This window comes from Carya illinoinensis, chromosome 7, assembly GCF_018687715.1.
Source record: "Carya illinoinensis cultivar Pawnee chromosome 7, C.illinoinensisPawnee_v1, whole genome shotgun sequence".
Taxonomy (NCBI): Eukaryota; Viridiplantae; Streptophyta; class Magnoliopsida; order Fagales; family Juglandaceae; genus Carya; species Carya illinoinensis.
In genome coordinates this window covers 32,096,977-32,108,885 of record NC_056758.1, presented here as the reverse complement: position 1 = coordinate 32,108,885, position 11,909 = coordinate 32,096,977, and the positions used below count along the sequence as shown (strand labels likewise).

The 11,909-nt window shown below is 34.9% G+C and overlaps 1 protein-coding gene across 1 annotated transcript; it reads right to left on the bottom strand.

Moving 5' to 3' along the window:
* Positions 1 to 2,860: 2,860 nt before the first annotated feature.
* Positions 2,861 to 10,449, bottom strand: LOC122316933 (ABC transporter B family member 11-like). Its single transcript, XM_043133796.1, has 13 exons — positions 9,922 to 10,449; positions 8,680 to 9,038; positions 8,429 to 8,483; positions 8,132 to 8,307; positions 7,806 to 8,027; positions 7,488 to 7,726; positions 6,735 to 7,260; positions 6,369 to 6,642; positions 4,970 to 5,853; positions 4,456 to 4,722; positions 4,071 to 4,334; positions 3,664 to 3,957; positions 2,861 to 3,515 (listed from the first exon to the last, which is right to left on the bottom strand). The coding sequence occupies exons 2-13, from the start codon at positions 9,007 to 9,009 to the stop codon at positions 3,159 to 3,161; spliced, it is 3,888 nt and encodes a 1,295-aa protein (XP_042989730.1). The 5' UTR covers positions 9,010 to 9,038; positions 9,922 to 10,449; the 3' UTR covers positions 2,861 to 3,158.
* Between the last annotated feature and the right edge of the window lie 1,460 nt (positions 10,450 to 11,909).

The following is an 11,909-nucleotide window of genomic DNA, read 5'->3' as shown; positions in this document are numbered from 1 at the left end:
AGAACGTTGTTGGTGAAGAGAGGGACGGACGGCTGAGATACATTAGTGACTGGTCAATGGGAATAGAGTCCGTTAAATTTTTGTGCAAGATGACCCTTTCAAACGAGTTCAGATTTTAAACAAACAAAAATACAAAGATCACTGTTGACTTTAAAATTTGCATGCGGAACCAAGACGTGATCAAATAATCATCGGGGTTAGGTACACCCATAACTTCTTCTCATTTTAATATGAGTTTTATTACATATAAATACAGTTATGCATTAATCTGTATATCAATACTAATTTATTCATACTTAAAATTTAAATTAATACTGTTTTCAATAAAATTTATTTTTTGACCAATCACATCACATTAGTGTACAGATTAATACATAATTATGCTTGTAACTATATTTTTCCTTTTAATATAACGATATAAACATCAACGCAAATATCAAATTTCTTACACAAACTGGAGACTCTCGAGAATGAGATACATATATACATAACAGTAACGTTATATACGATTTTATGGTATATAATTTTCACATACTCTTTTTAAAAAGTAGTGAAATTTATCGTTAAAAAATTAATTTTTTTTACATATATTTTATATTTATCCACTTTTCTTCAAAATAATTTGCACACTTTAAGACTGTAAATATAATTTTATCCCACTACCATCCCACTTTAAGAAAATTTTATATATCACACAACTATCTCACTTTCATTACATTATACAAAATATGACATATTTATTACTATTGAATGATCTCATCTAATAGTAATAAATATGTTATATATTATATAGTAGAATGAAAGTGAGATTGTAAGGTGATGTATATCATTACTCTAATTTGAATCATATCTATTTTCACATATATAGTGACAAAAAATTTTATATACCTCACTACCATTTCACTATATAAGGTGTCATATTTTTTACTATTAAAAAAAATTTAATAAATAATTTTTTATTATTTAATAATAATAAATATAACACGTAATAAAATAAAAATAAAATTATTTAATGAATAGCATTGAATGTACGTATGTCAACTCGAGATTGGGTCCTTTGATTACAGCCGTGATGATACTGACTCTGTCAAGCCATTGCTATCAGCTTTGGCCTTTTCCTAAAGCTATCGTTTACTTGTAGATCTGTGTAAATCCGTGACAATCCCCTCATTTGGAGCAAACTAATATATAGTCAATTTTGGGTTTTTAGATGATATGTGTAGCAACAAACAAGTTCTAGAATTTAAAAAAAGCAAAAATTATTTATCAGGAAAATACAAGTGTCCTTCATGAATTTATCTCCTCATTTTAACTGTTTATATATTTTAATTTTTTATTATTTTTTTACTTAATAGTTAAGAAAGTAAACATTAATGTATTGGTGTATTTTATTTATTTTTTAAAAATATTAAAATATATTTAAAAAATATAAAGAAAAAAATAAAAAATGATATTTAACTTATGGGGCAAGAGCCAGCCGGCAGAGTATGATCATTACTCTATTTATAAAGAAGCAATACTATTCTTCATTTTAAATCACGTTATCTCTTATTATATTTAGTGATGTGACATATTTTAAATAATTTATTTTTATTAATTATTTAAAAAACAGTCATCTAATTTGTAATAATTATGGACGGAGAAAGAATACATCACAACTATGGGCCACGATAAAAGGACATTGATATTATTGAAGTTGGTGCTTTATGCCTAATATATATCATTATTTCACAGTCATGAATTATTGACTATAAAATACGAAAATAAATAAGCAAAGAAAACTGTAGTATCGTGGAAAAAATAGGAAAATAGAAGATGTGATTGGACGGAAGAGTGATGGTGGTGGTGGAAGGAAGATGGTTGAGAATATGGTAATAAAATCCTATCCTCCTCCATCCCAAGTCAACGATATTGATCATTACTTGTAAAGGCAAACAAAACCTGCTACCTCAATCCAAAAACTTTAAAGATTATGGAAACAAATCATTTCCTCTAATATTTTTTTAAAATTTTTACATAAAATAGATTAAATATTTTACATTTAAAAATAAAAATAATTTTTAAAAAATTTATTTTAATAATATTTTATTTAACTTTTTAACTTTCATCTCATCTTATCTTATCCAATCCCACATATATAAACAAATGAAGCCTTCAATATTAAAATTTAAGAAAATTATTATTATTTTTTTTATATATTTGGAGAGGTTTTGATCTCCAGACCTCACCTATATAAACAAATGAAGCCTTTAATATTAAAATTTAAGAAAATTAATTTTTTTTTTTTTTTACACATTTGGGGAGGTTTCGACCTCCATACCTCCATTTTAGAGGGTGCGGATGATGCCAGGCCACATGCTTTTGGCTTAAGAAAATTAATTGCGTTGGAAATAAAACAAAACAAAACAATAAAAATAAAAAAATAAAAAACATCTTACAAATGACACTTCAAAGGAAATTAGACTTTATAATAATTTTAGAAATATTTTAAATTGACTAAACTTTCTAGATCTAAGATTTATTATTATTATTATTAATCAAAGTGACTAGTGTTGTGTTTTAAAAAAAATTAAAAAGAGCAGACACACAGATATAGTATTATAGAGTCGATCTTACTTTTTCTTAAGGTGAACTTTTCGCCGAAGTAAACCGTTTCATTGCCTACTCTTTCAAAGGTTAACTTATGTGTGAAGACAAGCAAGCTTCCGTCTTTACAAAACCAGCATATGCTCTACGACAATAGGATAGAGTGCCGTCAAGGAAGGGTAACAAAATATCGACGGGATATGAATGTTTCAACATTGAGGAGTTGTTTATGTCCTAAATCATGGTTAAGAGGTCAGAACTCAGAACCAATGAATAGCATCAAACACAGTTCCAGTCTACCAAATACGTTCATTGCTGCCCAAAATGGTGCTCAATAAACCCATTATCTCAGATGACATCCTTTCACAACTGAATCCTACAAAAATTGACACTGGGGGAGGCGTGACAAAGTTGAATCAGCAGCTTTCAAAGTGCCATCCAAAATACCCGACTCAACTTGAGAAACATGAAAACGTTATGTGAATTTAAAAAAAAAAAAAAAAAAAAAAATCTATGGGGTCAACGAGAAAGCAACCACCACATAAAACAGGAACATTTACAGAAGGAAAAGTTCATGCAGTTGAAGCACTCGTGTGAAGTGCTACTAAGGAGGCATAAAATCCATCCTTGATATTAATCAAGGTATCATGCTTTCCTTTCTCCACAATTACTCCATTTTTAACAACTGCAATTAAATCGGCGTTCTTGATTGTGGATAACCGATGAGCCACCACAACTGTAGTCCGGTCAACCATGACTCGGTCTAGTGCATCTTGAACCACTTTTTCAGACTCCGCATCTAGCGCACTAGTTGCCTCATCTAATAGTAAAATCCTTGGGCTTTTAATAATAGCACGTGCTATGGCAACTCGTTGCTTCTGCCCGCCAGACAATTGAACTCCTCGCTCTCCTACCATGGTATCATAACCCTGCATTTTATGTTATTGTAGGACAAAAGGATTAGAGCACATTGGCAAATTAATTTTGTCTACAAAAGCTGGCTTAGCAAAGGGACTTGGTGATGGTTTTAAGAATGTTGATGAGATAGAATTTAAAAATGGCTTGCATTGCCCTAACCTGTTGCAAGCTACTAATGAATTTGTGGGCATTGGCCAACTCTGATGCAGCTATAATTTCTGCCTCGGTTGCAGTTCCTTCCTTTCCGTATGCAATGTTGTTATGGATAGAGTCATTGAACAGAACTGGTTCCTGGCTCACAAGCCCCATCTGCTGCCTCAACCACTTCAGTTGGAACTTTTGAATCTCAATTCCATCCAACGTAATATGACCTGAATCAGGTTCATAAAACCTTTGCAAAAGCGATATCACTGTGGATTTGCCACTACCACTTTCTCCAACCAGGGCAACAGTCTGAAAGAAGATATTCAGACAAGTGTGATTGAACTTGAACACAATGAACACTATATTCAAAATGAAAAGCTACTTGGAAAAGTCAAAAACACATTTTGCTAATTAAAATTTACCTTGCCAGAATGAATAGCCAAGCTGAGGTCTCGGAAGATCTGAATATCTGGCCTAGATGGATACTTAAAGCTTACATGACGAAGCTCAATTTCACCCTTAACATCATCCAATTTCATGCCTGACTCCTCACTTGGGTCTATCTTTGACTTCCGATCAATTATCCCAAATATGGAAGCAGCAGCAGTCTTGGCTTTACTCGAATCAGGAGCAAAGGAGCTTGATTGAGAAATTCCAATCGCCGCCATAGTTAAGGCAAAGAAAACCTACAGACCATACATACCTCTCAAAGTTATTACAAGTCCGTTTGTACAAATGAAAATCACCATTTTTCACACTGTTGAACATGCTTTGGAAAACTTTAAAACATGCAGGAAGAATATTTACCCGGAAAACATCTGAGAATGTTGCTTTTCCGTTATCAACAAGTCGAGCTCCTGCATAGAAACTGGTTGCATAGACACAAAACAGTAAGAGGAAAGACATCCCAAATCCTATTCCGCTGACGACGCCTAGCCTTATTCCTGTCTTCATTGGGCCTTCACATTTCTTTCTATATAGTTGCATCACCTTCTCTTCTGCACAGAAAGAAGCAACTGTTCTTATACTTCCGACTGCATCATTAGCAACTTGGCTTGCTTCCTCATACTTCATCTGCAACCATCAAAATTTATTTATTGATATATGCTTTGAAACAGACAATCTATTTACAGGTAATGAAGAACTATACAAAATCATCAACTTTACGTTAAATCAGGAAGTATACAAGACGTGTGTGTGTACAAACGTTTTCCATGGAATCTTGTACAAAATTTATACATTTTCAAGTTTGACCCTGAAATACCTAATGTTTACCATGCTCCAATAATGAATAGAGGAAGCCTTAGTGCTAAAATCATACCTTTGCATCTGCGCTGAATCCTTTCATAAACTTCACTTGAACATACCCATTAACTCCAATCAGAGGGATCAATACAAGGATAATAAAAGCTAACTGCCAGCTCGCAACAAAAGCAATGACCAACCCAGCAACAGCAGCAGCAGCATTTTCCACCACTTGACCAAGTGCATCCCCAACTAAGGCACGAACTGACGCTGCATCTGCTGAGAGCCTTGCACCAATTGCACCACTTGAGTGCTCGGGCTCATCAAACCAACCAACCTCCATGTGAACCACCTTCTCAAAGCAGATTACTCTAATGCGTTGGATTAGTTTACACCCAGCCACAGCAAAGAAGTATGACCGAGCTGGAATCACCAGCAATGATGCTAGACCAAGGATAATAAACATTATTGCCCAAAATTTTGAATCTTTTTTGAGTTCATTAGGTGGTTCATAAAATGTTTTAATCACGCTGGAAATCAGTAAACCGAAAATAGGAAGTATTGTGCCATTCATGACTGCAGCTATAGCTCCAATTATAAGCACTGGAATCTCAGGCTTGTTTAGGGAGGCAATGCGGCGGAGTGACACGTTTGGATATTCTTCCGCAGGTAGTTGAGGGTTTTGTTTCTCTGCCAGTGCAATGTCTGGTAAATTAATTCCTGTAGGAGGACCAACAGATACAGAGAATGAGTGGCGGCTACTATTTCCTAATCCAGATGATCCTCGACTTAAGGATCGTAGGATTGACATTCTTTGACTTGACTGTCTAGCAGATTCTGCCGTAATTTCCTGCTTGTTTTGATCATCTACAAATTGCTCTGACTCTTTGTTTAGTTCTTGCAAGCGTATGAGCTGAGAGTATGCTCCATCAGGATCATTGATTAGTTCTGAGTGTGAGCCTGATCAATTGAGACACACAATATGCAGAAATATAAGTTAACCTCCTCTTTCCCCACAAGGTGTGAAATCTACAATCCAACTATTATGTGTAGCCGAGCACAATTTAAGATTGAAAAGTCAATTAGGAAATGTTAAAACAACTAACAAGGTCCAAAAATTTCAAAAAATTTTAATGGGCAAAAAATAATGTTCAATAATCTAAGAAAGCATTTTTTATTTTTTCATTTTTCATTTATGCAACTACATAAATTATTTTTTGTGAATAAAAAACCTGATGTTTCATAAAGACATCCAGGACATGAACCAAAAATAATTCTCAAAATACAGATTCATAAAGTATCTATATCCTCAATAGAAAATCCAAGAATTCAGATATCTGGAGAACATAACATGATATGAAAAACACAACACGGTAAGTACTAAGCCCCTGGTGACAGGGTGCAACTTGTAACTGTGATATTAGTTCCACATGTGAACGAATCAAAGAGTATGCATGCATGTACTTGTTAAATACCTTTTTCAACCATCTTTCCTCTATGAATGACAGCAATCATATCGGCATTCCTTATTGTGCTCAAACGATGGGCAACAATTACAGTTGTCCGATTTACCATAATCCGGTCTAATGCCTCTTGCACGATCCGCTCAGATTCTGCATCAAGTGCACTTGTAGCTTCATCGAGAAGTAAGATTCGTGGGTCTTTCAGAATTGCTCTTGCAATGGCAATCCTCTGCTTTTGTCCTCCAGATAGCTGTGTTCCATGCTCACCAACCATGGTATCTAGTCCCTGGCAATGAAATTCAAAATTTTAACAATAACTTGACAAATATTCTGAATAGAAGGTCTTAAAGTATAATCAAGTAAACTTTGAATTAGAACCTGCGGCAATTTATCAATAAACTTGGCAGCATTTGCAAGTTCAGTTGCTTCTCTTATCTCCTCGATAGTTGCACCCTCCTTTCCATATGATATGTTATCCTTAATGCTTGATGCAAATAATACAGGTTCCTGGCTGACGAGACCAATTTTCCCCCTAATCCATTTAAGTTGATACTCTTTGAGGTTAATACCATCTATAAGAACTTCACCGGCCAAAGGATCATAAAATCTCTCTATCAGACTAATCACTGTCGACTTCCCACTTCCACTTTGACCTACCAAAGCTGCAGTTGTGCCACTTGGGATACAAAGAGAGAATCCATTGAATATTTGCTCATCAGGCCTGCTCGGGTAACTGAAGAAAACATCGCTTAACTCTATATCTCCACGAATGTCATCTAATATCCTTCCCTTTGTGTCATAAGCATCAATCTCTGGCTTCCTCTCTATAGTTTCAAACATCTTAAATGCTGCAGCTTGACCAGCGGCAAATGCACTCATGCAGGGGGATGCCTGACCTAGAGACCTGAAATATTCATATGGAAACAGATTAATAGTTAACAGAATAAGATTACGAGTATAATATATTTATATGTTTTTCTTGCTTGTTATGAAACAAAAGCAAAAGTAACTTGACCTTTGTAAGGTACAATGAAGATAATAAACATTATAGAACATGAACATGTGAACATGCCATTGGAGGAGAGGGAAGGAGAGGGGGTTTGGTGTGTGGCGCTAAGGAATGCAACTCACATGGACCCTGTCAACACAGCAATGATCACGTTCAGAACATCGCCCCCACTATATCCTTTTTCAAGTATCATCTTTCCTCCAAACCATATAGCCAAAGAATAACTGCAGAACACCACTAACATAACCATGCCAAGACCAAATCCTGAAGCCAAGCCTTCATGAACCCCTGATTCGTAAGCTTTTACAAGAAATTTGTTGTAATTAATTATAGCTTGCTTCTCACCGGTGAACGACGCAACCTAGATAGGGACTGCATTTAGATTTCATACTTCAGATAAATTTAAACAGCATGAAATAAAGTTACAAAACATGACGTACAGTTCGGATTGAACCAATTGTCTGTTCAACTACATTTGCTGCTTTTGCATACGCACTTTGTCCCTCGGATGCCATCTTGGCAATGATGGTGGACACAACTGCACCAGACGCCACGAGAAGAGGAATGGAAGATAACATGACAAGGGTTAGAAGCCACCCTTTGATAAATGCTATTACAAAGCCTCCTATGAATGTAGAAATCAGTTGTATAAATTTCCCAACCTGCATAAACAGACATGTTAAACCCCAGGATTACATGCAAAAAAACAATATTTATGACATTCAGGATTATGGCTTTTGATGCAAGTGTAGCAGTACTGTAATACCTTCTCACCCATTGCATCTTGTATGAGTACGGTGTCTCCAGACATTCTCCCAACAACCTCTCCAGTGTTTGTTTCCTTGTCAAAAAATGCAACGTCTTGTCTCAAAATGGTCTTCAGATACAAACCCCTTATTCTTGCTGCCTGTCTCTCCCCTGTGACCATCCAGCAAGCCACCTCTGATAGGAAAAAAAAAACACACAAACACTCGGTTCTCAACTCAATTGTTGATATTGGTGATCAAATGAAAATATGTGAGCAATAAAATTTTCAAGTTACTGTAGTATAACATCTACTTACGAAGGAATGCTGCTACACCCGATCCCAATGCCAAATAGACAAACTTTAGAGAGACCTAGTTTTTCAAGGAAACCAATTTAGAACATCTTCACATCAAAAGTTCAAGAGGTCAAAAAAGAAAGAATGGAGTTCTAACACATCCCTTGAATTAGCTAGCAACTCTAGGTCCACTAGATTATGGAAAGTGGTTAATAGCATAAAAAGAAATAACAGTGCAACCAAATCAATAAGACTTTGCAGAATATCTTTACCTTGGAGACCACCTCTACCACTTCGTGGTTATTCTGGTTATCTCCAAAAGAATCAGTCAATTCCCCGAAAAGGATAGTCATAAGGGGCATACATATCCCATTACCAATAGCACCAATTGTGCCAAGATACATCATCAAAATATCAGTGGAATCAGCGAATGAGAACAGTTTGCGAAAGGGAATAACGCTAGTTTTCTCATCTCCTTTACTCTTTTTTGAGTCTTCCTGATCACCATTCGTGCTGGGGATTTTCTCTGCTTCTGGATAGCTTTCTGATGTGGTGGCTTCATCTGCAGTTATTTTGCCGCCGAAGCCATTCTCAGCTGCCATATTACCAAATCTGAGAATTGATTTTATTCCTGCACGACACAGTAAATGGTTTAAATCAGCATCTATAAGCCGAATACAAAGAATAGTAGCCAAGAATCCCACTTCAATAAAATATTATCTTTACCTTGACTTCCACTGAAGTGGACATTAAATATTCTACAATTTTTTCTGTAACAAACTGATCAAATTCAACACCCTCGTCTACGTTCCATAGATTTAAATTCTTAACATCCTAAATTTATGTCGAAGTACTCCACATATAGGAAAGCCAGCGAATGTAAGATTAAAACGACAAATATGATCATTTTTCTGGATAGTCAGCAAGAAGCAGACAGTCACAAACGTAAATCCACTGGAACCTAAAATGTCCATCAAGGACCCTGGTTTTGCTATTCCATATGCAACAAAAAATAAAACTATTTTCTTCATTCGGCATACAGTAGAGAATGTAGCCAATTTAAATTAAAGAGTGCAAATTCACAATCTTTAAAATCGTAATCAGACCAAGAAAAGAGAAGTGTAAAGAAACAAAGACAACAACGAGAGAGAGAGAGAGAGAGAGAGAGAGAGGTAATTTATTACTGCCGCATCAAAGTTAAATGTTGATATACAAAAAAGGGTGCCTGTGAAGCATATATGACAGTTAAAAAAGAATAAACTTTATGACAGGCATCAGAAAAAAGAATCCGAACCCTGCAACCCCACGGTTCCCATCAGAAAGATGAAAAAACTCTGAAAAAACTGAAGAGTTTCCCACCAAAATCAACAGCATTATATCATTCATATCATCCCGCATCATTATCATGATATGATTACACAATTAAATGAACAAAAATAGAAAAGCCCATCAGCCGAAACAGAGAAAAGAAGAGCATAGAGACAGATCCATCCTCAGACGGATCAAAATAGCACCTGAAACGACCACTTTTGAGATCTCCAAGTGCAGGACTATTGCACTTCCAAGTATTCTGTATTTCTTGGGCTGTTCAAGGAGATTTAAAGGGTGCTGGGGGCTGGAGAACCAATGTCTTTGCTTGAAGTGCAAGCACGACTATTCATGACAGTTTAACCCTCCTACCATTGATGGAAGGGCACAATCGACACAGCTCGTCACAGTCAAAAGCGCGAATCATTCCTGTCAACTTAAATATGAATTTTCTTATTCTTGGCTAATATCTCTCTCGGGTATCTTAGGCAGCAAGTTTAATAGCATGTCCTGTTGGAAATATGCCAATTCTGGAAGGAATGTGATACGAAACTCCGATTAAAATCATAAAAAAGGAGGACAAGTTTGAAACGCTGCCTTTGTGGTTGAAGTTTGAACCAAACACACGCTCTCTTTATTGTTTTCACTACAATAAAATAGGAACCGAAAGCCGGCAGTATTAGACTAACGAAAAGGAAAAAAATTTGTGCTAGTTGTTTACTTGTTTCCATGCTCATCTCTAAGATCTAATGCTCATCTCTAATATCTAATCTCTTAATATATATGGAAACTCTCCATTGATCTGTTGTAGGCAAAAAGAGTAAGATCACGACTCACGAGACATCTTATCAAATCTGTAATTGATAAGGATTATTATACATGTTAAACCCAATTCAGCCATCTTACCAACTTCACTTCTGTCGATACGACCTTTTTTACTAAATAAATTAAAAATTGCAGGACAGAGGAGCAAAAAGGTTAAAAAGTAAGTTTTCGTTTGCTTACGCGACATAATGAAGAACAAAAGTATTACATATTACGCTCTCTTCTTAATAAATTAGTGCAATCCTACCCATTAATCCCTTATATCATAATATGATGAGATTAACCTATCGAACTGTATAATTTGGTAAAGGTATCATTTTTATTTTTGACTTTTCATGCGAAGCAAAGGACCAGTTATTCAATGCGCAAAATAGAGCAACGCCATGTTTGACATTTGCGCTTTAATTTTTGCAAGTTTGAAGGCTAAAGTCGTCAAAGGCAAGCTCCAAAGCAAACAACCAACCCGTTCAACTACAACCAAAATATACTGTTTGTTTTCGATTCTCCCAATGAGAAGCTGGGAAATAAAGAAGTAATCGTACGGTTCGTTTACCAGCCACAGTCCAAAAGGGCATTGGTTATTTATGTTTCCCGACTTTGGTGATTTATTAATTTACGTGCAAACATGGATACATACATAAATATACAAAAACTCGAACATTAATGTACCTATTGTTCTTGGTGTACTTGTCCGTTTGGCTCCACGTCTATTTCCCTTTTCAAGTCCTTACAACGTTCTAGAAAATCATGTGATTTAGCTGAGTTCACAAGCTGAAAGCGTAAAGCGTTAAAAAGAATTGACTTGCAAAGTTACTAATAAGTGTGTGAATAATATTATATTATAATTATAAAAATTAAAATTAAAACACATAAACACTTTTACATTAATTGATATAAAAGGAAAATACTTGAATTATAAATAAATTATATAAAAATAAACTTATAAAATGATATAATTTGATGTGATACGTCAAATTATAAAATTATTTTTATTATAAAATAAATATAAATATATATATATATATAGCGAAATGATCCCAAGCACTAACATGAGCGGCAATGGGCAATGGAGTGGACAAAAAGCTCACACGATCACATGCCCACTAATGTTACTGGTTAAGTTATTTAATTTTGTTGGGAAAATAACACTGGTGAAGCTGAATGAAAGTAGGTGGAAATATTTTTCAAGGTGCTCACAAGTTTAGGATGTTGATATCTGAAAAATCGAGGATCACAAAAAATTATGCATGATAAGTGTATGATCAAAGTCGTGTGTAATTAATAACATTGACAAGATTGGTGTGTGTAGTTTCCAGTTGGTTAGGATTAAACACAGTTAGGAATAATTAATAATATTATTATGCCTTTA